The sequence below is a fragment of the Mustela nigripes genome, chromosome 18 (genome assembly GCF_022355385.1).
Source record: "Mustela nigripes isolate SB6536 chromosome 18, MUSNIG.SB6536, whole genome shotgun sequence".
In the NCBI taxonomy this organism is placed as follows: Eukaryota; Metazoa; Chordata; class Mammalia; order Carnivora; family Mustelidae; genus Mustela; species Mustela nigripes.
This window is the reverse complement of record NC_081574.1, coordinates 28,597,367-28,624,430: the sequence shown is the minus strand read 5'-3', so window position 1 is coordinate 28,624,430 and position 27,064 is coordinate 28,597,367. Positions and strand designations below refer to the sequence as shown.

At 41.8% G+C, this 27,064-nt stretch overlaps 1 protein-coding gene across 1 annotated transcript in view; it reads left to right on the top strand.

Annotated features, from left to right (window-relative positions):
- The first annotated feature begins 6,421 nt into the window (after positions 1–6,421).
- The window catches only part of LOC132006436 (uncharacterized), an 86,752-nt gene continuing 66,109 nt past the window's right edge, over positions 6,422–27,064 (top strand). The window contains exons 1-4 of the mRNA XM_059384209.1: positions 6,422–6,444; positions 8,153–8,361; positions 8,689–8,762; positions 9,395–9,475. Coding sequence (XP_059240192.1) covers positions 6,422–6,444; positions 8,153–8,361; positions 8,689–8,762; positions 9,395–9,475 — 387 coding nt within the window. The remainder of the gene's footprint in view (positions 6,445–8,152; positions 8,362–8,688; positions 8,763–9,394; positions 9,476–27,064) is intronic.

Genomic DNA, 27,064 nt, shown 5'->3' with positions numbered 1-27,064 from the left:
AGGACTTGCTGGCTTACCTATGCCCTTTGGCATGGCCTTTGTATGTACCTTTTCCCCTCTTCCCAGTCCTTTGGGGCAAGAACAAGTGGCCCGAGGATGGAGAGCAGCCCTGAGTCCTGGCCTTACCCAGAAACTTCGCGATCTCCTCAATTCTGTTGGCACAGCACCCTCTGCTGCTTCAGGGGAAAATAAAGCTGAGCAATGGCTAAATGCTGGAACTGCAGCGAGAGATGTCACTTCGCCCAGATACACAGCAACTTGTGATTTCCTTCACTGATCACCTCCCGAGCATAGTTACGGCAGGGACAGAGTTTCTCCTTTTCATCTTCGTGTTTGTTCTGTTTTGTCTGCGTTATCCTGCTATGTTCTGTCCCCTCAGGCTAAGAGTTCTGGTGATTCCTAGGTCGCAAACCAAAACAATCTTAAAAATAACTGGATGATAAGAATAAACAGGTTTGCATTAAGTTTTAATCAAGGAGGGGAGGTTACAGCTCTCTGGGTGCCAAGTGTCTGATGTATTTAACAGAAAACTTCGCAGACCATAAGAAAATGCTTCTTCCTTGGCTTTATTTAAATTACACCTATGTTCTGATTGCCATCCCAAAAGAAAGGAACGGATTTATTATTATTATTTTTTTAAATGTAGATCTCTGTGTCTTCACATGCACTTTCTCCTGAATGTCTTGTTTTCCAGAGCCAGTAAGTCTTTAAAAATCAAATCAGAACCCTGGGAAATGTAATTTATTTCCTATGGCCTCTTAAGCAGAGATGCTTTAAAAGCAAGATGTTCCTTCTTCCACTCTGGGTCTTTCTATCCGGCCCCCACGCCCCACCCCGCGGCCAAGAAAACACATTTATAGTACTCTGGACAGGGAAGACTCCTAATCAGTCCCAGGAAAATCTGCTAAGCAGTGGAGAGAAAAAAAAAATCCATGGATAATATTAAAAAAATAATATCTAGTCTAGTGCTTTATTTCAGACAAAGTTTACTACTTTGGATGAACAATATATGATTTCTGTAACCCACGCCAGAGGCCTGCTTTGTACAAACCTTACCGCTCTATTTGTTCAAGGAAAGGAGAAAATACTCCCTTGGGACCTCTTGTTGGCAAAGCCTACCTGCAGGGTCTTCTGACCTCTCTGAGCCATTCTGCCCCTTCCAGAACTTTGTCTCCCAGAACACCTGTTGCCTCTCTTTCAGATTCAACTGTATCAGTAGATTCCGCTCATTCACTGAAAGTTCCTAATATGTTATTAAAAAGGAACTCTGCTACTTTGGACAAACCAGTGGTGAGTAACGTTTCAAACTGAGGATCAAAGGGATGACCCCTTAAAAGGGTCATGTTGGAGATGCCGTTGTGTCCGTTGCATTCCTCTTACAAACAAGAGTCCAAAGGAGAAGGAGAGAGGAGCCTCCTGTCTTCTCCAGGTCTGAAACAGAGTAAAGATCTGTTCCCTCCCACCACCATCCTCCAGGGAATGTGCACCTGTTAAAAGACAGGAAACTTTCAGGTCCTTCTAGCTTCTAACCCCATGGGGGTTTCAGAATGCATTGAATTTTCTTGCACTTTCATGGCCTCCTCAATACACACACACTTTATCACACACTTGTAGTCTAACTGTTCCAAGCATGTTCACCATCTCCCTTCAGTTGTCTCGAAGACAAGATTCCCAATTTCTCTTTGCTAATCGCCATAGTGCTTAGCAGAATGCAGGATACATAAAGGATGCTTTGTAAATACATAAATGAAATAATGTGTACAAAGCCCTTGGCTCAATGGAAGCACATTTTTAAATGTCTCATTCATGCTTTTCCTTCTTTTTTTTTTTTTTTAAAGATTTTATTTATTTATTTGACAGACAGAGATCATAAGTAGGCAGAGAGGCAGGCAGAGAGGAAGGGAAGCAGGCTCCCTGCTGAGCAGAGAGCCTGATGCGGGGCTGGATCCCAGGACCCTGGCAGAGGCTTAACTCACTGAGCCACCCAGGTGCCCCCATGCTTTTCCTTCTTGATGCTTTTATCAACTCCCTACTGGGCTCCTAGACATTGTCACTGACCTTGTAGAGGGGAGTAGACAGACAGCGGCAGCATCACAGTATGTAACATAGATTCCCTGGTAATACCTCTCAGGGGCCAGGCATCATGCTAGATACGGATGCAATGGTAAACCAGACAAGAGGGTCTTTTCAAGGCATTTATATTCTAGGGAGGGAAACTGATAGACAATGGGCATTTTTGATGGACAGTGATGAAAGTATGGAGAGGGTAACCATGGGGGGTGGGATAGCTTAGAGGAAGATCATGAACCCTAATCTGGAGGAGAAAGGTCGAGAGCTTCTTAGAAGAGATAACATTGGAAAGGGAGAGCAGAACGAGAGCCCGAGTCCGCATGGGAGAGAGGAGATGGATTCCTGGCAGAGGCCCAGAAGCGAGAGCACGGACTGTGGCGGAGCTGCGGTCCGGCTGGGCTGCGGGACGGGAAAACAGCTCGGAGGCAAGCTGGACAGGCAGGTGGGGCCGGCGTTGTAAGGACGTGGGACCCATTTGGGAGCCGTCTTCAGTGTCTCCGAGGACACACAACCATTCCTCGGCACGTGAGGAAGAAACACTCTCCCTTTGCTGTCTGTTAGACTTTTGACCTTTGTATAATGAAGCTCAGGAAGAAGCAGCAAGGAACTAATGAATCCATTTGCCTGAAAAGACCAACAGGATGATTAATGTGTGACCCGTGGGAAGCACGTGGAAGGAAAGATTGTGTAGAGTAATTGTTTACTTCTGTATTAGGGAGCGGCTTTGCAGAGGTCACTCGGCTTATTGCTTAAGCCGGCCCAGGAAGTTAATTGAACAGTTCCCTACTCTTCACAGCAGGCCAACCATATTTTTTTAGGTTATTTGCAAAAGCACGATATCAACACAATGGTAACCAAGGGTCGACTTTTCTAGTTGTGAAGACCCTCAGAAATCCACATTTCCATTTTAAAAGTAAGGGAATTGCAAGGCACGCAGCCTATCATGAGCAGGGCTAGGGTGCAAAACCAGACCCCTTGACTCCTGGTCCAGTGCTCTATTTATAAAGCCACGTTGCCATTAGGCCCCTGAGAAGGGCATTTTTTTTTTCCACTTAAAAGTCAGTTTAGGGGCGCCTGGGTGGCTCAGTGGGTTAAGCCTCTGCCTTCACCTCAGGTCACCATCCCAGGGTCCTGGGATCGAGCCCCGCATCGGGTTCTCTGCTCAGTGGGGATCCTGCTTCCTCCTCTCCCTCTCTGCCTGCCTTTCTGCCTACTTGAAATCTCTGTCAAATAAATAAATAAATAAATAAATAAATAAATAAATAAAGCGAGCCAGTCTGCATGGTGCATTGTGGTGTAAAAACTAACAATGTGATTAATTTGATGAAGAAAGGCATCCAAACAGGAGGAAGGAATTTTTTTTTTCAGTTTCCTACAATCTAATTTGTCTTCTGTTATTGATCAAGATGATGTATATTACAAATATGGCAAGAAAAGCCGGACTGAGGGCAGTTAAAACCACCTGTCCAGCATTTGGCTTAAGGCAAAAACTAGCAGTTGCTCTTGTAGAAAGAACACAGAACATTTATATTTTATGCAAAATATAAACATCAATAACAATTTTGTTAAAGAAGGTATAGGAGGCCCTTGAATAATGTAGGGGTTAAGGGTGCCAACTCCTGCACAATAAAAAATCTGTGTATATCTTCTCATCCCCCCCAAACTTAACTACTAATAGCCCACGTTGACCGGAAGCCTGACCCTTGACAATTGATGAACACATATTTTGTATATAATACATATTACGGACTGTACTCTGACAATAAAGCAAGCCAGAGGAAAAAAAAAATCCTGCTAAGAAAACAATGAAGAGAAAATACATTCACAATCCTGTACTGTCTTTATTGAAAAATATCCACAAGTAGGTGGACCCGTGCAGCTCAAACCCAAGTGTTGTTCAGGGTCAGCTGTGTGTGTGTGTGTGTGTGTGTAAGCAGGGGCACTATATACTCATAAATGTATATAGACACACATATTCTTAGAGGGAAACTAGAAATAAATGGACTAGAACTGTAACCATAACAGTTTTCTCTGAGATTTCAAAGCTTTTTAATGATCTCTTTTTTTTTTTCTCACAACATCCCAGTTCTCTAACCAATATAATGAGAAAAATGTCAGAAGTATGTTAGACATGAATGGATGTCTAAAACTGATAATGTACTACATGCTGCTTGAACGTAATGATAAAAAAAAAGCCAAATAATAAAGTAAAATAACATAACATAACATAACATAAATGAATGGATGTTGCAACTTCCTGCTTTAGAAAGAACAAACAGATCCTCGAGTGGTCCTCCGGGGACTGGCCCTTCTTTGCTCTTCAGCACACCAGGTGACACCGCAGGCTTCACTGTCACTGCTGTTCCTGCATCTCAGTCTGTGACAAAAGACCTCGCTCTTTGTGAATGTAAATTTCAAGTATGCTCTCTTCAAAAGGCCGGAACAACTTTGCATTTTTCAAAGGACTTGCTATTTACAAAGCGCCTAACTTCTACTAGAAGGGCAAGGGTGTGTGGATTCAAGTGATTCAAAAAAGCTGGAATAGACTGCCTGTTCCTAAGGAGGGAGCCGGGCTTGGCTGCAGGACCAGGGAAGAGCAGTAGCGCCTGTGTCTTAAGGTGACTCACAGGATCGCATTCCCCACATGGGCAGCAACATCGACCATTACAACTCAAAGCTATACTTTAATTCTGAAATGCATAACTTCTCAAATCATGTTAGTATATTTTAATAAAGTGTTATAGTCCACTCCCCACTCCCCCACCGTAAAGGATGCCCCTCCAGGTGCGGGGGTTGGTAAGTGTCTGACACAGCATCTAAGACTCCCCAGCACGGACTGAAGGCACCACTACCGGATGTGAGAGGGAGCGAGGGAGCGAAGAGAACAGGACGTTCTCCCGCCCCGGTGGAGCACCACACGGCTGCCCACCCAGCCGCGAGAACCAGGCTGTGGGAAGCTCATCTCTCGGGTACCACAGCGTGTACCCTCCTGCTCAGCATCTTGAGTTCCATTTCTAATAATGCCAGCTTCTGTTGGCTCACAGAAGGACTGGTTAAAGACCCTTGGAAGAAAGTCACCGAATGAGGACAAGCCGGGATGGCTGTTTTCAGCACGTTCTAGAAAGTGAACACTTGGACTTCAGAAGAGACCACAAGTCCGTCCTTCAATTCCTTATTATTGCCCCACCTTGTGGCCTTGCCTAGAGACGGTTTTTCAACCGTCTGAGGTCGTCCAAGTTGAGATAATTGGGGTGAGCAAAAAGCAAACGTATTATCTATGGAGCTGGAAAAAAAAATAATGTAAAAAGCAATTTTGATTTCAAGATGTTTAAAAAAGCTGGAAATAGGCCAATAGATAGGAGAGACCGAGAGAGGAATTCTGGCTCAGCGCCGCGTGTTGGGCTGAAATGACATTGGATTTTCCTTTTCACTGGGGGGCTGCGTACCTCGGAAAAGGCAGTTCTCCTGGACAGAAAAGTACCATGGCTTGACTGTCCTGATGAAACAGAGTAGAATTATGCTGGGCTCTGGGGACACACAACAAAATCCATCCACCACCCAGAGCCCCAGTGTTTTCAATGAATTGCAAAGCTTATCCTATACCTTGTTCAGAACTGTCCCAGGGTCTCCCATCACACAAAGAATAAAATCCCAACTTCTACTTGACCATCACGACCTTCATGACCTACCCCTGACTTCTGCAGGGACATTCTATTCACCAGCCTCATGGCCCTTTGTCAGTTTTGTAACTCACCATGCTTCTTCCTTTCCCCAGGGCCTTATACATGCATTTGTCCCAAACCAGATGCTGTCCCCAGATCTTCACATAGCCGGCTCCTCCTCGCATTCAAAGTCTTTACTCGGGCAAAGTCTTTACTTAGGCAAGACTAAGCACCCAGTAGAAATCAGCAGGCACTCTCCTGGGTATCATAACTTCTTCTTCTTCTTCTTTTTTTTTTTTTAAATGGTACCTCTCCTGCTAGCTTTGTTGTTTGCTTCATTTTAGCTGTCCTGCTAGAGTATATATTGCTAGAGGATAAGTCTCCCCTGTCTTGTTCACCAGGTCATCTCTAGCCTCTGAAGAAGTACTTAGCACATAACAGGAATCTAATAAATCTTGGTTGAATGAATGACTGATGAATGAATGGCACAGTTTTTTCCTTTGAGCACCTCTGGTCGATAGAACTGAGGAAGGTGCAAACAGAATTGTATCTGGCGTGATCTAGAGGCACAGAAGAGGTGCCTTTCACCCAGCAAGGGGTTTGGGGAGAGAAAAGCGTGAACTAAGAGTGGAAACATGAAACCACAGGGGTGTGAAGGCAGCAGGTCAGGAGTTCAGGAGGACGCAGCCATGGAGGGCGTTCAACGGAAAAGGTAAGATCTTCCACTGGGCCCAGGTGATTAGAGGGGGTAAGAGCTAGCCAGACCTGAAGAAAGGATTAAACATCAGTATTATTTAGTTTTATTACCCTGTTGCTTCTTATGCCCGGATGGGGGAGGACTCTCACGGAGGTATACATTCGGCAAAACCAGACATCAGTAAGGAAGAAACTCAATGTGCTTTATTTCTAACAAAGTTGTTCAACACTTCTGTTGGCTTTTCTGATTTTTCTCCAAACCTCTACTACCTGCACTGGGTTAGCGGCAAAGTATATCCCAACTCTAATTCTCCTCAGAAATTAAGCGGTCATATACTCCGGTCAGATCTGTCCTTACGGGACTGACAGTCTCCTGCACTGCATTTCATGCCCGCACGGATACAAGGCTTGCAAGCAGCATGATTCAACACTGTGCCTTTTCTGCACCCTGGAAAAGTTGCCAAACATTTTACAAAGAATGGGCATATGAATAGGATATCAGATAGAACTTTTGTTGAAACAAGTACTTTTTTCTTTGCATTCCATTCAAAACAACAAAACCAAAAAGTCAACCCGTCATATATTATATAAAAATTATTCACAAAATGTTTGCCTTGTTTGAGGGCTTTAGCAACAAGCTCCTTGTCTCCCTCCCCCCGCCATTCTTCTCATTCATGAAAACGATGATTCACACCCGTGCCCCGCAGAGAGTGGGGCAGTGGTGGTTCAGAGACAGCCCACCTCTCCTGCGCATGTGGGAAAACAGCCCTACAGTGAATCAAGTTCATTGAGCAAAACTAGGAGAAAATATTTGCCTGGCAATCCAACACGCCTCTCTCTGTGCTTGTCCAGACAGAACTAGGGTGGACTTAACATTTTTTTCCTTTTTGTCAGAAATGCGTGTTTAAATTGTGTATTTTCGCAAAAGAGTGTCCGTCGGTGGGGATTTTCAAGCTACAGGATTGGCGTCATCACAGCTGAAACAGACATGAAGGGAGCTGATCATGTGTTCCACACTTAGCAACTGTATATTAGTTCTCTAGAAAACGGAAATGGTCCAACAATATTTACTCATGTTAGGCCTGGAAGGAGTCCACCATGCTGATGAACTTTGATTTGTTGGAAAAGGTATCTTAAAAAAAAAATGGCAGGAGGAAGCCTATGTGATCAGTGGTCAAGAAGGCAGCTGTCAAAAATGGAAGCCAGGGGTGCCTGGGTGTCTCAGTGGGTTAAAGCCTCTGCCTTCGGCTCAGGTCATGATCCAGGGTTCCTGGGATCGAACCCTAAATTGGGCTCTTCACTCAGTGGGGAGCCTGCTTCCTCCTCTCCCTCTGCCTGCCTCTTTGACTACTTGTGATCTCTGTCAAATTAAAAAAAAAAAGAAAAGAAAGAAAGAAAGAAAGAAAGAAAGAAAGAAAGAAAGAAAGAAAGAAAGAAATGGAAGCCAGGCTCAAGAGTTGAACGCATCAAAACGGCCTTTGGTGAGGCAGCATGGAGGGAATGTTCCATAGACCAGAAAGCAAGAGCAGTCTAGCACACACAACGGGAGCACGAGTGCCTTGCAAGATGTTGACCCCTGCTCTCTTCCCGTCATCTCCCCCAAGGGAAACCATAGCATTGAGGAGCTCACTGGTTTTTTTGTTTGTTCCCTATCTCTTTTCTGTCATGCCACAAGAGAAAGACCCCCTATCAGAACAGCCTGGAACACATGTTTGTGACGGCAGCTACGTCGGGAAGATCCTGGACACAAGTGACGGTGCATGTGAAGAGTTAAGACAAGAAAGAAAGCTCCTGTGGAAGAGAAGCACCCAGCCCACGGCAATGCTTTCAGGCATTGGAAAGGGAGGAGGCCCGGTGGAGAGCGCTGAGTTGTGGGAATCACAGGCTGTCCTTGTCGTCAAAGGAAAGAAGACCTACAAAGACATAACAACGCGTACAGCTGAAGCAGATGGGATCAGAGAATGTATGAATAATCAATATCTGGCAGAGGAGAGGATGAGATAGTGTCTAAGATAGAACATGCTTTGGAGAAAATGACAAGGAAATGCAGAGAAATGAAGAGCCCAGTGAAGCCATACACGGCAGCTCATCCGGAGGGCATAGTCAAGAAGGTAGAATGACGCAAGTCCAATGAATTTTAAAAATCATTACTGTCAGATAAGTTACAGAGTCTTTGAAAGTGAGGCAGCCTGAATTTATTGATGTTTATTAAACGGAGAGTAAGGCGATCGAAGCAGACACAATCCAGTTTCCATTTTAGGAATGCCCCTGGCAACGTCTAACCCCGAGTGGAAAGTGGGAAAGCCGAGAACCCCTGGAGAGAAACGGGAGTGGGTGAGTGCCGGGTGAAAACGAAGCATGGTTCCCATTTTCCAGACCAGATTAGAAAAGCAGCCTCACCCAGGGTGGTCAGGTCTGGCCAAGCTGAGCAGCGCTGATAAACCTCATGTATCTCTGAAAAGTTCTGGGCTCGGGGAGGGTTTACAATCAAGGGCAGAAAGGTCGTACGGTTGGTGCGGGCGGTTTCTCAGATACACTATCTAAGGAGGCAGGTCAGCCGTCATCACAGAGACAGACGGCAAGAGGTAATGAAAACGTGCCAGTGCCAAGAATGCCCAGGGACCGCGCTCCTTTCTTTGGCCCCGATTCTGCTTCTATGAACCTGTGTGTGTGTGTGTGTGTGTGTGTGTGTGTGTGTGAGTCTTCAAGCTACCCTCAAAGCAACTCAACACCAGCAACCAGGGCTGGACTTTGGAAGTCACCTGGTCTAATGTCTATTCCACAAGTGAAAAAAAAAAAAAAAGGAAAGAAAGATAAAAGAAAAACAGAACACGGAACACGGCCCGTCTTTGACAGAGAGGCCAGTGACAGGGCCATTTCCACAAGGTAAGAAGCAGCCCGTTCAGTAATGCCTCTTGTTTTCTCCAGTGTGTTCCCACTTTGTGACATTGCCACTTTTACTTCAGATCAATCAGTCTCACACGCAGCGCAGGGAGACAAAAGCTTCTGACCCACACAGGAAGGATGACTGCTTCGATGGGGGAGAGGTGTGGTCGCCGGCGTTCTCTTTGCTGACTCACTTGCACGTTCTGACTATACACATTCCAGAAAATGCCCCAGGCCCCAGATTTCCAGGTGAACCACCCTTTTCCCATTTCTCACTGGCCGCATGGACACTTTTGATTTGAACAAGGAGTGGTCCTTTGTACGTGAGGCAGGTTGGGCCCGCTCTCTGGTTTTCCTCTCGAGGATAAAGACGGTCTCCTTTAGACATTATTTCCATGGGGTGGTTTCCTTTTGCCATGATTTATCAATGGATTCCACAAGGGGAAGCTGAGCACATATGGGCAGGTTAAGATACTTTTAAAGAAACCAGAAACGTGCCCTGGGAGGAGCATGACAAAAAAGCCCCTCAAAGCCTTATGATATCTGCACAACTCTTCAACTAAGAGGTGAGAATAATGGTGTTTTTTTTTCTTTTTTTTTAATGTCTCAAAAGCCTCCCCTTATTAAAAATCTAGTAGGGATTAAAATTTCAATTAAATTTAAGCCCTAAGAGAAAAAGAAAGTTCTAGAATAGACTTGATAAAACCGTAGACCATGAATCTTGTGGATGTGGTCCTTCAATTAATAAAATCTTCTTTGGCAACACTCTTAATTGATTAATTGATTGAGTGATTGATTGATGAATATTTGCTCCTGCAAAAACATTCTTCTGAAAATTAAGCAGCTCACAAAATTAGGATCAGCCTCAGTCCTCCTTTTCCTATCACTGCTAAAACATCTTTATCCTACTTCTTACCTCAACCTTAAATAGAGTCAAGGCCTTCCAGAAGCAGAGACACAGAATTAAAATGAAGAGAGGAGGAAAAACATTATAATGTATTTGCGGTCATACTCTTCAATAAACCATGGTGTCATTTACCCAATTCTCTGTTGTCCAGGCTCAACACAAAGCCCTGAACCCACTGATTTCAATAATGCTTTTATGGGAAGGCTAGTTGATGCCCAGCTGGTAGCAGATTCAGAAAAGGAGTTCTGATTTAATGAACTTGCATGTTTCCTTAGGGCCCATTCGAATGCTAACAAGTAGTTAAATTCTTTCCCTATGCAACAAATCATTATTTTCTTCTTAAGGAGATTTTACTCTGGGTTGATGCAAGAAAGAAATTGGCCTGATCTTTTCATTTGCCAGTTAAATGCACCTTTTCCAGTAGAGAACGTGATTTGAGTCATCTCCAGTGAATTCTCACTGGCAACAAACATTTATAAAGGCATACTCTTATAACTCATTATGTCCATGTTTAAAAAGAATCTGAGATTAAATAATGCAATAGAAAATTCCTTTTGAAAAAACTTGCTAAGAACAGTTAAGGGTCATACACAACTCCATGCCATTTACTCAGATTATGCTAAGATACTGGATAAACACTTGGAGCCTTGATGATGATCTTAAATGTTTTAAATATAGAACTGAGGTCTTATGCATTTGCAATGCTTCCCAACATGTCCCGCTGCATATTCTGATCGGGAAGAACACAGATGTAGTTTGCAGAAAGGGTCACTTCTTATAACTAACAGGTTTCTCTTTTGTGTAAAGGGCTTGGTCATAGCTCATCTCCTACCTATGTGGGTACAAAGCAGAGTTTACAACTCTGCGATCTTTTTTACTCAAAAGTACCATAGACTGCCTGTCACTCTGTGAATAACCAATGAGTTACTTTCCCCAAGAAATTTACAGCTAAGGTCTTGTAAGTGTCCCTAGTGTGTAGAACAGGAGCTATTCAAAGCTAAAGCTTTAACAAAATGACTATTTCAGAAAACGGCAACAGTTATTCCTGACAAGGGGATGGCATTCTTTAATCAATTACAACCTCTGCTCTGTCTATGCTCAAATAATGCTTAGTGTTTACAGCCCACAATCTCATTTTTCACGTGTCCCCGAGGCTTCTATTTCTTCCTGTTATTTACTTTCTCTGCCACGTAAAGTGTCTTCGGGGATGTGTGCGGGTAGAAAGCCTTGCTTAAAGATTTTGGTGACACTTTAAAGATTCATCTGTTGCCTAGGTGGGAGGTAGTCATAGAAGAAAACCAGAATAAATCCTGTTTTTCTCTTGATAAAGTACAATTATGAAGATAAATGTTTGGTTATGCTCACTTGGTTGGAATTAGCTCCTCTTTCCTGGTAAGTTTCCATTTTTCTCAATCATCTTGGTTAGCTAACCTCTTTGGAAGTAGTGTTAACAATCCCGGAGTGTCCAGTCTCGCATCGCAGCGGTTTTTCAGCTTTGTGACAGGTCCCCCAGGACTGATTCTAGTTGGAAGGCATAGGGAGCATGTATGTGGATTCTGAGTGAAATCTTTTGGCAAGAGGGTATGGGTGAGGCTTTAAAAAGTCAGAGGAGGTATATGCCTGCCATAGGTTCTCTCTAAACTAGCTGGTACTTATCCCGGTCAATTATTTCTATCCCCTTCGTCATTCAGAATGATTCAGTTTGAACCGTATTCTTCCCTCGTCATCTAACTACTGAAAAATAACTGCTTCAGGGAATTAACTTAATATTTTTTTCCTTCCTCGTATATGTCTGCAATGTCACATCTTCAGTCCAATACTGTTCCTTTACTTTGACTTTTTAAATGGGGCTGATTTACTCTAAGGTTACTTTCTAGAGGGGTTGTCTTTACTAATTAATTTGGTTAATATGCAAATATATGGGATATAAAATCTTATTTTTCGGGTTTATTTCTCCACAGGAGTCAAATTTACCTTCAATCTCCAACTTCGTGTGAGATCTATGTTCCAAGATCTATCTAGAGCGAACACATTTGTTTTGTTGTTTATGGTTCTTAGGGAAAAAGTGGCTCCAAGGATTTTTCATCAAGAAGAACCTCCTGCTAATCTCTTTGTATGGAAGGTTAATTTATATAGAAAGGAAATACAATTCTGAGTGACTGATACATAGCCTCTTATTAAAATGCGAAGAACTATGGTAACTCTGGGAAATGAGAATTTGCTAATCCTCAGCATACAATTGAAACGGTATCATCTCCATAGTACAGTTTTGAAAAATAGGGTTCAGAAGATGAAAGTGGGGGGGCCTGGGTGGTATCTGCCTTTGGCTCAGGTCATGATCCCAGGGTCCTGGGATGGTGCCCCAAGTCAGGCTCCCTGCTCAGCCGAGAGCCTGCTTCTCTCTCTCCCTCTGCCTGCCACCCGCCATCATAGCCCCCTGCCCCTGATCTCTTTCTTGCTCTATCTCAAATAAATAGATAAAATCTAATATATGCATATATAATATATGCATATATTAGATTTTATCTATTTATTTGAGAAAAAATTTTTATATATATGTAAATTATATATATATATATATATATATATATATAAAATTTTTTTTTCCCAAAGAACAGATGAAGGGAAGAAAGAGGAGTAAGAACTGTAAGCAAGCTCCCTCTGACTCTGGAGTCAATTCTGCAAGGCCTTGATTCAGTACCACTCCAACTTTAAGTTGAAAATTCTTTGCTTAATAGATTTTCCAAATTGGAAATGTCTTGCAGCTTCATTTAATGCCAAGATAATTTTAGAGAATAGTACTATGTAAATCAGCAAATGAAAAATAATTGCAGAAACAACTACACGTGGAAACGCCAATTAGCCAATAAATTCACTTAATTATTCTTAATAGTTTCTTTTGCTCTTTAAGATGCTATTTAATACTTTAATGCTATTGTATGTGCATTGCATATTTTAAAACGTTTTATTTAAATGACGGCCTTATAGATCAACTAACAGTCCTATTCGTTTAAAAACAAATCCTGAATTACTTCACTTTCCAGTAGTACTGTTTGCAAAGTATTCTAATTACGTTGCATGTGACTGCCTAAGGAATGAATGATTGCTCCTTACAAAAATAAGAATGCAATGTGATTAATCCTAAATGGAGAGAATTGTATGGGCCCACTAGGCTTTGCCCTTTCCAGTAGTTTTTGCAGCTATGATTTGGAATTGACTAGATCTGTACTATCCCCTCCACTACCCACGCTACAAAGGGAAATGTGGACTGCAGTGGTCTTAAGATGGGCTTTTTGGCTGCAGAAGGATGCGGAGATAGCCACAGGGAACAGGAGATCATTACAGAACTTGACTCCCATTTCTACCTGGCTGTCTGCAACTGAGATAAACAGCTCCAGGCAATGGGGTTTGGAATCCCTGGGAAGGAGCTAAGAAGGCAGCAGGGGCAGAGAAGCCACCTAAGTGAGCAAGTACTGTCTTCACTCAACACCTACTTGCTGCCTTTTAATATACTCCCTTGGCATTTTGACTTAGATAACTAAGCCTGGCCTCTGCTTGGAACAAACTGCATTGATAGATCCACCATGTAAATGACCCCAGGCAGAAAGCAGTACCAAGAGGCAAACTCCTATTATGATCTTACTCAGACCCGAAGGGATGGCCGTAATTTATTGCCAAAATATTTTAATCAGTCACTAAATAGATCACTATGAACTTGCCGGGGTTATTCTAGGATTTGACAGGGCAATCCAGAATTTTACATTTTGGATAAATACAAAAAGTTTGAATACACAAATTAAACATAGTTAATGATTACAAAAAAGGCTATGATTTAAAAATATGTATTAAAGGGGTGGCTCAGTGGGTTAAAGCCTCTGCCTTCAGCTCAGGTCATGATCCCAGAGTCCTGGGATCGAGCCCAGCATCGGACTCTCAACTCAGCAGGGAGCCTGCTCCCCCCCCACACCTGCTTCTCTGCTTATTTATGATCTCTGTCAAATAAATAAATAAAATCCTTTTAAAAATATGCATTAAAATCAGTATTTCGAAATGTTTGTTTTGGGATGGCAGGATTTTTAGTGTTTCATTTTTCTCTTTGTGTATTTTCCAAGGTTATATACCAAGCATGCATATCTTTTACATTAGAAAAAACAGCGAACAGTCCAAACAATAGCAACACAGACTTTTCTTTGTATTAAAGAATGTCCTGAATGTTCCTTCCTTAAGCTACTTTTTCCTATTATATCCCCTTTCACAACAGAAATTAATATGTTAGTGTACACATCTGCGCATAGATACACATGGTTTCAACATTTTACGTTCCTGCTCACAGACTTTCAACGACTGCCCTGCACAGCCAGGAAATTCGCACACAATCTGGCCATGAACTCCTTAATGTTATGCGGATCCACGGCGAGTCTGATTTACACGTCCTGCCAATGAAAGAATTGGTACCGCTTATTTCGGTGTGTATCTACACATGACAGTGGAAGTTGGTTAAGGGGTTATTTTCACACAAGAAAACAATCGAGCCCTTTAAAATCCTTTCCAATCGCTTGTCTTCCCTGGAAACCGAAGGACCAGAATGCCATCATAATATTATGACTTCCAACGAAATATACAAAGGATGTAATCGAAGTGAATTGTATTTTGAAGATTCAGCCAGAAAGTGAAAGCCTACTTAGAAGATGTTAGATCTCTTCAGTTGTTAAATGGGAGGTTGAGGGGCTACAAGAGACTCATCCCCAATCTTCTGCGCTGAGAGAAAGTGAACTTGAGCAAGAAATGAGTGTGAAGAAACCAGTCCTCACCTAACTTCCAACTTTTCCCCAGCCTCTTTGGTGTGTTCACACTGCCATTGGCCCTATGTTTTTCTAGATATGTTACCATGGAGCAAAGTTTAGATCCATAAAGAAAGTGCTCCTTTACCTTGACCTGTTTTATTTGGGAAATTTTTGTGTGTGTAAAAAAGAAGTCATTGCATAGTTTGGAAAAACCTCACAAATAACTTGAAGTCTTATCAAATTTTAATCATCTTTGCTGAAAATTTTGTCTTAGGAACTACACTATCCCTGAATAATCATTTTTTTTTTCACTACAACAATCCAAGTAACATTTTATTTTATTTTTTATTTTTTAAAGATTTTATTTATTTATTTGACAGAGGGAGAGATCACAAGTAGACAGGGAGGCAGGCAGAGAGAGAGGAGGAAGCACAGTCCCTGCTGAGCAGAGAGCCCAATGCTGGGCTTGATCCCAGGACCCCGAGATCATGACCTGAGCCGAAGGCAGAGGCTTTAACCCCCAAGTAACATTTTAAATGATTTCAACACAACTGGTCGTTAAAGTGATGCTTAATGACAACAATAGCAAAGAAAGGATCGTAAATAACCCATTACTCTCAGAATGCTTAAAGAGTTCCTAAACATAGGTCTTCGTTTGGGAATGTTAAGATTTGTAGTGTTTGAGATACGTTTGAGACATAACACGATGTCGAACATAAATAAGGTTTCAGTTCCTATGGTCGCTATTTTGGAGACCAGCCCAGTTTCAGAGGAATACCGGCAGAATACCATTTCTTATTAGAAAACATAGCAGTTATGAGAAAAACAAAGAATTAAGGGTTTACAAAGAACTAGAAATGGTTCTTAAATGATCCAAGTCTACCCAGAGCCTCTGCCGGCAGTAATTGGATTTGGCTGACTAGTGCTGAGAGCAGAGCAAACAGATGTGAGGTGATCGAGCAGAACTGGCTCTTCTCAGTTTAAACTACCCATTATGGGAAGATAATGATGTGTGCAACTGGTAGTCACTGGAAACGCTTCCAATTCAGACCAAGTAATAAGACTAAGATGCTAATATATTTGATTCTACACAGGGTTGGAATCTAGTTGCTAAAAAGTTATTTTCAAACAATGATGGACCAGGTGTGCCTCAATAAATCAGATTTTTAGGACTTTTGGAGATAATTTAATGACGAGGTTTTTTTTTTTAATCCCTCTTATATAAATTATGACCAGACTCTAGTCTTCTCATAAATAAGATTGACAGCTCTTTGCAATCTGGCTACCAGAAACAGCCAGGATGCATTTTAAAAATCTTAAGTACTAGTTTGGAATATTCATGCAATTGATGAAAATGCCTTTTCCTAGAAATGGACTAAGTGGTGATGTCAAAGTTTAACATGTCTTAACTTTTTATTAAAATCACGTAAAATCACTGTCTGGGTATCCTGTGACTAGTATAACAAATTACTCCAAAGCGGGTGGCTTAAAACAACAGAAATGTTGAGCTGGTATCTGACCAAAAAAACAAAAACAAAAACAATAAACCAAACCAAATCCAGAACTGTATTGTTCTGGATGAGGCAGGACCACTTCACCTGAGCTCTAAGGGAAGGATCAGTCCCTTATCTCTAGTTTCTGGTGGCTGCTGGTATTCCTTGGCTTGCGATCATACTATCATTCCTTTTTATTCTGTCTTCACATCACCTTCACTTCTCTGTGTCTGTCTCTAAATTCTCTGTTTCTTTTATAAGGATACAAGTGATTGCATCTAGGGTCCCCTTGGGTAATCCAGGCTAAGGGTTTCCTCTTAAGTTCTGTAACGTAATCTCATCTTATGCCATATCAAGTAACACTCATAGGGTCCAGGGATTTGATATGGATGCCCTTTGGAAGGCCATTTTTGGGCCTTACCCCATTGTCCTCATTCCATTGTTCCTGAATATTTGTTAGAGTCACTCCAACTCAACATGCTCCTCAATGTCTCTCAACAGAGATACTGACAGATATACTGTCTTGGATTCCATTTAGTGTCTTATGTTGTACTATTCACCATTGGAATTCTGGCATTTTCATTTTTCAAGGATTTTAGTTGATGCTTGATTGTACTTGATGAGAAAGAAAGGAAGAATGAATGGAAGAGGGAAGGAGGGAAGAAGAGGAACAGGGGAGGGGGGAGAGATGGGGTGGGAGTATGGTGAGAAGGAAAGATACCAGTTGGCTATGCCGACTGAGACAACTGAATCAGATGTAGCGTGATAATCAGTCATGATTGTTGAGATATCCCAAACCACGATATGGGTTTTTGTTTTGTTTTCATTGGTTATGTATGTAGGGTCTATGAGGTATGGTTTTCTTCACATCAGCAACTACATAGTTCAAGTCACTGGCATTACCACCAGCAGAGAGGGCATCTATAAATGTAGTATTTGTAGTAAAATTCAGCCTAAGTGGAATAATCAGTTTTATTTAATCTTTTGGAAGGGTGGAATAGACTGATTTCTACTTGGTTGTCTTTTTTTTTTTTTTAAGAGTCTCTTGATTTATTTGACAGAAAGAGAGATCACAGCAGAGAGAGAGGAAGGGAAGCAGGCTCCCCGTTGAGCAGAGAGCCCAATGCAGGGCTTGATCTCAGGACCCTGAGATCATGACCTGAGCTGAAGGCAGAGGCTTAACCCACTGAGCCACCCAGGTGCCCCTCACTTGGTTGTCTTGCTCTGAGTTTTATTGATATTAATAAAATTAGTTTTAAGAAGATAATAAAAATTAGAAATTAAGTCTATTCATTTTTGTAGAGGGTTTGGAGGGGGGAGCAACGGTGTTCCCGCTCTGCCCCCCTCTTATAAGGCATGGATGCTGTTGCTGATATTTAAAACCTGGGATTGAATTGGTTATAACAGAGGATACCAATTTCTCTTAATCTGTAATGAAGAGCTGTCTCACTGAGAGCTTGTGCTATAAACGTCTGTAACGGGCGCTGCCAGGAAGCCTCTCGGTGACAGTGAATAGGTATGCTCATTTTCGACTTTATATTTTTCAATTGCTGTTTGCCTTAAATCATTTGCCATATAGGACCAAGAGCAGATACAAATTTAAGAAGAGCTGTTGACTTCAGAATTAATAGGCTCAAGAGATCACACTGATTCAGTCCCTTTATTTTAGACTTTATATATCTATATCAAGATGGTTTATAAACAGGGGCGCCTGGGTGGCTCAGTGGGTTAAGTGACTGCCTTCAGCTCAGGTCATGATCCCAGGGTCCTGGGATGGGGAGTCCTGCACCGGGCTCCTTGCTCAGTGCACAGCCTGCTTCTCCCTCTCTGTCCCTCCTCCCTGCTTGTGTGCTCTCTCTCTCTCTCTCTCGCTTTGCTCTCTCTCTCTCTCAAATAAATATATAAACTCTTTTTTAAAAAAAAGATGGTTTATAAGCAAGCAAGAATTAAAAGTCTTATCTATTTGATAGTCTATAAAAGCCTGAAGGTTCCAAGTCAGTCATTTCAAAGTGTGTGTCAGTAGAATACATAATGGTTAATTCTATATGTCAGCATGACTAGACCCAGATATCTGATCAAACACTATTCTGGGTATTTCTGTGAAGGGGTTTTTGGATGAGAATAACACAAGAGTGGGTGAGTAATGTAGAATGTTCTCCCTAAATCGATGGGCTTTGTGCCATCAGATGAAGACCTTCATAGAACAAAATGGCTGATCTCGCCGCCACCTCTCCCTGAGTAAGAGAGTATTCCTGCCTTGAATGGGGCCTCAGCTTTTTCTGCCTTCAAACCAAAACAGAAACACTGGCTCTTCTTGGGTGTAGAGCCAGCTACCCTTCAGACTTGAACTACACACCAGTTGTCCTGGGTCTCCAGATTGCCAACCCCAGATCCTGGAACTCGTCAGCCTCCATAACTGCATGAGCCAATTCCTGATAATAAACATATATCTACATCTATATCTACGTATCAATATCCACACGTATACATACATTTAATTCTGTTTCTCTGGAAAACTCTGACTAATTCAACGACACTTTGATGTTGCACCATGAAGTCAGGCAGAGTCTTGAGAGATAATCATAATTTAATTAGATCGCAACACAATATCCATAGAAGTAATGAGGATAAGAAGACTATTCAAAAACAAAACGAAAACACACAGAGAGAATAGAATGTTATAGTAAGCATAGTAATTCATCAATGAAAATGACTATTACGGTGGGTTGGGCTTCTGTGAGTTGGTATCAGATGTAGGAATCTAAATTCTTCAATGTCACTTCATGTGGGCACACGCACAGAGCCACTCACTGCAATAGTGGGCTCAGCGTGGGGGTGAGGTCCTCATTCAGGTGATTTTCTGTGCCTCAAGAGATCTCAGCATGCTGAGAAGGCAACAAATATAAGGGAAGAGCATTCCCATCATGCATAAAATGATATCATTGATTCCTGGATGGGTAAGCATCCTTTAGTCCTGGTCAGATTTAAAACTAAGAAGAGAAATATGTTTGTAAGAAACAAAACCCATAGTATCAAATAATTTTGCATTAAAGAGTCTGTATATTTGATATTTAATCTACTTGTGATATGAAGCTATTTTGGCCAATTAGAGTAACAGTAAATTGGAATTATGATTGCAATTTATAATGTGATGAGTAAATGATTTAGACTTGTAGTTTTAAGTTGAAATCTTATTAAAGTTGCATACAAATTTAAAACTTTAAAAGAACTTAACAATAATCATATTTCATATTTATAAGTATTTAATTGATGAGTTACTCACATATTCATGAGTATCTCATTTGTTAAGCCAGACAATTTAAAGTACTTAAGAGGAAATTAAATATATTAAATTTAGAATTAAAGCTTTAGCTATTTAAAAATGTTTAACTACATTTGAAAATGAGACAAAATCATTAATCAAAGTTCCCTTAAGAGCAATTTTTAAAGCCAGCTTGACTTATAAATAGGGTAATAAAGTTTGTAAGCTGAACTCAAACTTTTAAGTACAACTATGTTTTTGATTATGTAATTTCGATGGTGCCCTATCTAGTTTTAAAACCAAAGTTCCCTCTGACCAGTCTTGTCTTTGCATAATCATTGTCCTCATTTGCCCTTGACAATAATCCTGCAGTGTCCCGTTGTGGAGTTGGACAAACAACATGACTATTTTGGAGGAGCTGGAGAAGAAGTCAGGACCCGGTCCCCAGGACCAGCTGTGAGGTAGACTTGGTGAGAAGTCAGCTGGTCTCTTCCCGCCTAGGCTCTGAGCATACGCAGATCAGGAGTCCTTGGGGCACCTGGTTGGCTCAGTCAGTGGAGCAACAGACTCTTAATCTCAGAGTTGTAGGTTCAAACCCCAAGTTGGGTGTAGAGATTACTTAAAAAAAAAAAATCTTGAGAAAAAAAAAGGGAAATCCTTCATTCAGGGTTAATTAAAGGGTATCAGGGCAAGGACCCAGAGGACCACTACTTTCTGAGTATCTTACAAGAAGTCATTGATGACTAAGAAATCACTAAGTTAAAAAAGTATCAGTTTTTGTTATCTGAGGTACCATCAAGAGACAGAAAGGTAAAAGGAAATAATCTGTTACTCTTATTTCCAACAGAAATTCAGAGAATTCCAGGAGCTCTTCATAGGGAGCATGCTGGTAAATACAGTTAATCTGTCCTTGTAGTTAAGTTTGTGTAAGTGAAAATTTGAGAGTTAAGGCTAATCATCAAATATCACTATGAAGGATCTCAACTCAACATAAATAGAGATCTTTCACCTTTTCCTGTAGCTCTTCATGGAAGAAACAAAAACTGAGAGAGAAAAAGAAAGCAGGAAGTCACATTTTCCTTTATCTAGTGAGTGGTTCAAGCTCTTATTGGGGTTCTCCATTTTCCTAGTATGCTCACATCCTCGTACAGACTATTCAACCCTGTGGCTTTTGGGGCACCTCAGTGACTCTGTTAAGCAGCTGCCTTCGGCTCAGGTCATGATCCCACAGTCCTGGGATGGAGCCCTGCACCGGGCTCCTTGCTCTGTGGGGAGCCTGTTTCCCCCTCTCCCTCTGCCTGCTGCTTTCCCTGCTTGTGCTTCTCTCTCTCCATCAAATAAATAAATAAAATATTTAGAAGAGAAGAAGAAGAAGAAGAAGAAGAAGAAGAAGAAGAATCATCATCATCGTGGTTTTCAAAGACTTGCTGTGATTCAAAGATGGTGAGAGTATGTCAAATTAGCTTTGCCCAGTGAAGAGAGAGCAGAAATAGAAAGATGTGACAAAGTTACTTTTGTGGATGTGAAGGGATTAGGACACCTAGAATCAGGCTGTTCTCACCAATGCCATGAAAATCTCATTATTGAGTGCATAAGAAAACATGCTTTCCAAACTTAAATGAAACAAAACAATGAAGCCCTGTAAGTGGAATGTTCTTTTCCCGTCAAACTTAAGTCTTTATTTTAAGGATTTCTGAAACTTTATGTTAGGACAAAACAGCCATCTCAGTCATAAACATTTTTATCCCTCAACAAATCCTTCTCCAAAATAATGAAATAGCTCTGAGAATTACAGAACTTACTGAAAATCAGCAGCATTTATATGGATATTGTAGCCATTATGTACCCCCTCCCCCAAACTGGTAATCACTCTTACTATTGATGGCATTAACAATTTTTTTCTAAATGGCAGGCTGAGGTTAGGAATACATTCTATTTGTCTGTCTGTCCAACTTGTTTGCCCTAGGTAGAACACTCATTTTGGAATCAACCATTCAGTGGTATCTGCATTCATTGAAAATGGCAGTGCATTCTTTGTTCCTAGTGTTGGTTCCAATCACCGGTAGATGGGCATGAGCTAGCCAGAAGATGTGAACCACAAATACATGTACGGTTAGTGAGATACACGTATAATATTTATTCAGGACATGCAAATATATACACTTATATGTATAGAATATATGTGCACTATGTACAGATATATATCTTTTCCTATATAGTTCAAATGTAATTTAATTTGGGGCAGATTAATTTTCTTTCCTAGGTTGTCAGATCTAAGTGGGTATGGGATCCGTATCTGATAAAAAATGAAATTAGCCCAGAAATAAGGAACTGACGAAAAGCAAACAAATTAAACAGCACTAAAAGGAACATACTAGTCTCTAAAGGAGAAGAGAACCAGCTTCCGTGGTAGAGTGTGGTGCATTGGATTCTTTGACAAGAAGCCTTTTTTTTTTTTTTTTTTTTTTTTCTGAATGACCCACTTTTTCTTCCATGTCCAGAGGATTGCTGTGTTCTGAGTTTCCTGGTTCCCTGTACAGGTACAGCTGGTAAATGGCTGCCAGATACATCCAGGTGCTGTAAGCCCACACATCTAGCACAGGAGCATTTGGGGAGACTTGGGGAGGATAGACAGAGCAATGCAACTACAGTCTCTTTGGAGGGCAGCGGATTGAGGACAGATGTCTCATCTTTAAGAAATGTTCTCTAGGTCACCATGACTGAAACCAGTTAGAGTAGAAGGCAAATCCCCAAACTTCCTTAACCCTGTGGTAACTTAATGACAAGTGTCCCCTCCCTATATCCATGCCCCCCATAAGGGAACTTTGCAGCCCCTTCCCCTGCCCATCCCCGAGAGGTGGGGTCCACTTCCCCCGCTCTTAAATGTGGGCTCCCTTTGTAGCCTGGCTCACTTCTGTGCCTGCTTCCTCCCTCTCTCAGAACCTTGCCTCCATCATGGGAACAAACCCAGGCCAGTCTGCAGGACAATGAGGGGCCCAGGGACCAGAGTGACAGCCAGGCAGCACATCCAGTCCCCTGGCTGAGCCGCCAGCTGACTGCTGAGGTGTGGGAGAGCTCATCAAAGATCAGGGAAGCCTGGACCAGATCAGCAGAACCAAGCTGCTGACAGATAAGCTATTGAGGAAGAATAAACGCTCGGTATCAAAGCCACCAGCCTTTGAGGGCTGTGTTGTATAGCCGTATCCAACGAATCCAACTCACTAGCCAACGGAAATTCCAAGATGCCTTCGCTGAGTGCACGCACCTGTTCACCTCCATTTTTCCCTCCACCTATAACATGCAGAAAGACCTCCCCAAACTACCGATGGCCTGACGTGGTATCCCTACGACCGAAGCAGGGACAGCCTTCTGCTGGGACAAGTCCGCAGGCTTCCCAGTGCGCTTCTGGCGACCTCAGGAGCTTTCATATTCCAGAAGAACTTCCGGCTCAGCCAACAGTGCTCCTGCATGTGTCTGTAGTCAATCAACTCGCCCTTTTTTCACTTCATTGAACTTAAAGAGCAGTTCAGAAGCCACTCCTGCCTACAACCATAGCAATAAACCAGACAGCTTTCTGGTTCACAGTAGAAACTCTCTTTCTAGGAAGATAACACGGTAACGGTAAAACACGTAGAGCCAGCCGTTCAGAACCTGGCCAGGAAGACTCGAGCATACCCAGGAAACAGAAATCGGCACCCCCTACCCCAGGTAGACAGGAAACCGACGATAACTTATAGCTCCCTGATCTTAGCCCACCCTGGAGATAACATGCTTTGTGATGTTGCCCTGCCTCATGTAGGGAAAAGAGCACTGGACTGGAAGTCAAGAGGTGTGTTTCTGTCCCCGTGCTCTGCCTTGTGCTGGTGTAACCGGCCGCGTCTCCCAGATGCTTTAATACAAGATCACAGCTGAGGATCCTTCTGATCGCCTAATTTCATGCTTTCCCCATGCTATCTGCATTTTTTGGTTTCTATCTCTGAATGAGTGTGCAGAATTCAACACGATGTAGTGGGAAGACATCTGCTCGGAGAGTCCTGAGTCCTGCCTCTGCCACCGGCGCATGGTGGTCAGTTTGTTCCACTGTCAAATGGGTCGTTCATTTGGCCTAATGATCTCTAAGGTCCTTTCCAGCTTAGAATGCCTGATTTAATAATGATCCAAGGATATATGTTTTGAAACCTGATTTCTAAAAAGAGATTCCAACAAAGACTTTGGCATGCAGAGACTGAACCGTATTCAGGCAGTTATGTCACAGAGCCAGAGGTAAGGCAGTATTTTTGATTTCTGATAAGGAGGACCAGTGGGCTGTTATTTGGGGAAGTGCTTCTGATGGAAGAGAAAGGTCATCTGCCATCAAAACTGAGTGTTTTCTCTACTGTGATACTTGTGCAACATTGTGTTATGCCCCAGGAAGTTCTGGGAAGCTTGGCATTTACTATGGACATAAAATGGCACAAGAGATGCCCAGAAAATGCTTTTGGGTCAGACTGACCCTCAAATATAAGGTCCTCCACACAGTCTCTGTAACACAGAGACAGAAGAGACCAATTTTCAGGACCTCCTCACTTCCCAGAAGATAAGACCTAGATGATCTGTGATGGAAGGTTTTCTGAGCATGGATTTGGAGAACCCCTGTTGGATGTGTTCCCAAGGGCTGACTATATTCACTCGAACTCACAGTATTTCAAAAAGTGTGATGGAAAGTCAGCATTTGATGAGGTAGTAATATTACAATGACATATTAGAATATATAGGCATGGCCAGACTCTGGAGAAACTCTACCAGACACAAAAGTTGGCTCTGTCCTCCTCCACGCCCCCATCTGCCATGCCTACTCTTTCTTTCAAAACCCTCTCAATCTTCTTATGGTTCAGACTCCCTTGCATTGGGCCCCACATGTATTTTACTACACGGTTGGGTTGCATTCCATGCTGGCTTTGGGATAATTTTTACCCACGTTCTTTAAACAAACAAAAAGCTTACTTGTTCTTTACCCTGATGAATTTATCTCTACCTTGTTTTTGGTGACAACTGAAATAATGGATGAATCCCCTTCATGTTAATGAGTTTATGTGTTAGACATAACATATAATCCCCTAATCCCAATAGGAGAAATTTAGGACAGCCTTGCCTCCTGAAGGAATTCATAAAGGATGGGGGAAAACAAAGTCCAGATATCTTTAACATCATCAATTATAAAGCAATACAAATTAAAACAACACAGTGCCATTTTTCACTTATCAGATTGACAAAGAAAGTAAGCCTTGATGCTGGTAAGGGTGTCATGTAATACTAGAGATTGGCATAAGAATTTGGAATTATGTACCAGGAACTTTTTTTTTTTTTAAGATTTTTATTTATTTATTTGACAGAGATCACAAGTAGGCAGAGACACAGGCAGAGAGAGTGATGGGGAAGCAGGCTCCCTGGTGAGCAGAGAGCCCAATGTGGGACTCAATCCCAGGACCCTGGGATCACAACCTGAGCCGAAGGCAGAGGCCTTAACCCACTGAGCCACCCAGGTGCCCCAATACCAGGAACTTTTAAGTAAAAGTTCAAATGCCCTTTGGCTTATTATTCCTTTCAGTACTCAACCCTAAAATCATATTGGAGATAAGGACAGAGATTGGTATAGTATGTCTTGAACACATTACTTATGACCAAAACCACATACATTTACTGTGAAATGTATTTCTTGGTAATGGCATTTTATAGAACCATCACAAATTATGCTTTTTAATATTATGTTAAACAAAACTAAATAATACATAAATCTGTATATATGACATTTTCTCACATGACCTACTTAAAAAATAAAACGGGGATAAGAATTTTAATAAAGATTTTCCTAGATTAATACATTGGAAGATGGTTTTAGTTTTCTCCTTTAACCTTTTCTTTATCTGCCCATTTAAAAAATAATGAATATAAATTATTCTTATAATCAGAAATAAAATTCCTTGAAAAATCACAATAAAAGCAAAGAAAGTCTTTAAAGCCCAAGTGGATTAGATCTTTAAGAGCCAATGAACCTGTTGGAGATCCTTCCATCCCAGGATGTGTGACCTGACTTTCCCACTCACATACCCTACACAAGACCAAGAGCCTGAAAGCTGCTTCCATGATTTGGTGAGGCCGAAGAGAACAGCGGCCCTGAGCAAGGCACCTACCCTCCTGCCTCCCACCCCTTCATCAGAAGCAATTAGAGAAAATTAGCTCTCCACACAAGGAAGCCAACTGCATGGTTGGCCAGCAGGAACCACCGCGGGATGGAAAGCACATCCCACAGGCACTCTGAACCCCTTATTGAAGGGGATGGTAAATCTGGCCTAATGACTGTGCATGCCCCTCCTATTGGCTCTCAGCCAGTCAAGTAAATTGCTTCTTTGGAAACCTACAGAGGGTGAGACAGAGAAAACTTCCTATCTAGCCAAGGCCCTGGTTTGACATTGGGCATAGGACCATCTTTATGGGGTCCTGTGCCCAGTTACATCCATCTCGAACTTTGCAAGACTTTGAAAATTCCTCAAGCCTTGATTATCCCTAAACACTATCAACTGCAAAGTCATGTCATTGAATTCCTTGTGTGCTGGCCTTTGAAAGTGGGACAGTTTGCAAGCAGGGACATTGTTTATCTTCACTTGCACCTTCAAGTTTCAGGATATCCTTATCCCAGTGCTCATTTACCTAAGCTTTCATACCTGAAAGTGATGAATTTCAGATTTTCATATCTGAAAGTGAAGACTTCCCGGTCACGTGCAGAAGTGTTCATATTAAATTTTTTCATTGTGATAAAATACACACAAAAATTTTCATCTTGATCATTTTTAAGTGTGTAGTGCAGTGGCATTAAAAACACTCCTATCTTTCTGCAACCATCACCACTATCCATCCTCCAAACTTCTCCATCTTCCCAAACTAAGTCGTCATACACATGAAACTATAATTCTGTGTACCCCCCCACTGCAGCTCCTGGGAACCATCATTCTACTTTTTGTTGCTATGAATTGACCTATCCTAGGTTCCCCATGGAAATGGAATTATATAGTACTTGCCCTTTGGTGTCCGGCTTATTTCACTTAGCATCATATTTTCAAGTTGAACCCAAATTTTAAACTAACGAAATCTCTAAGCTGAATAAGCCATCAGGTTAAGTAATTCTGACGTATTTCCAGTTTCTTGCATTTTACTTTTCAAAGGTGTCTTTTTTTTTTTTTTTTTTAAGATTTTATTTATTTGACAGACAGAGATCACAAGTAGGCAGAGAGGCAGGCAGAGAGAGAGAAGGAAGCAGGCTCTCTGCC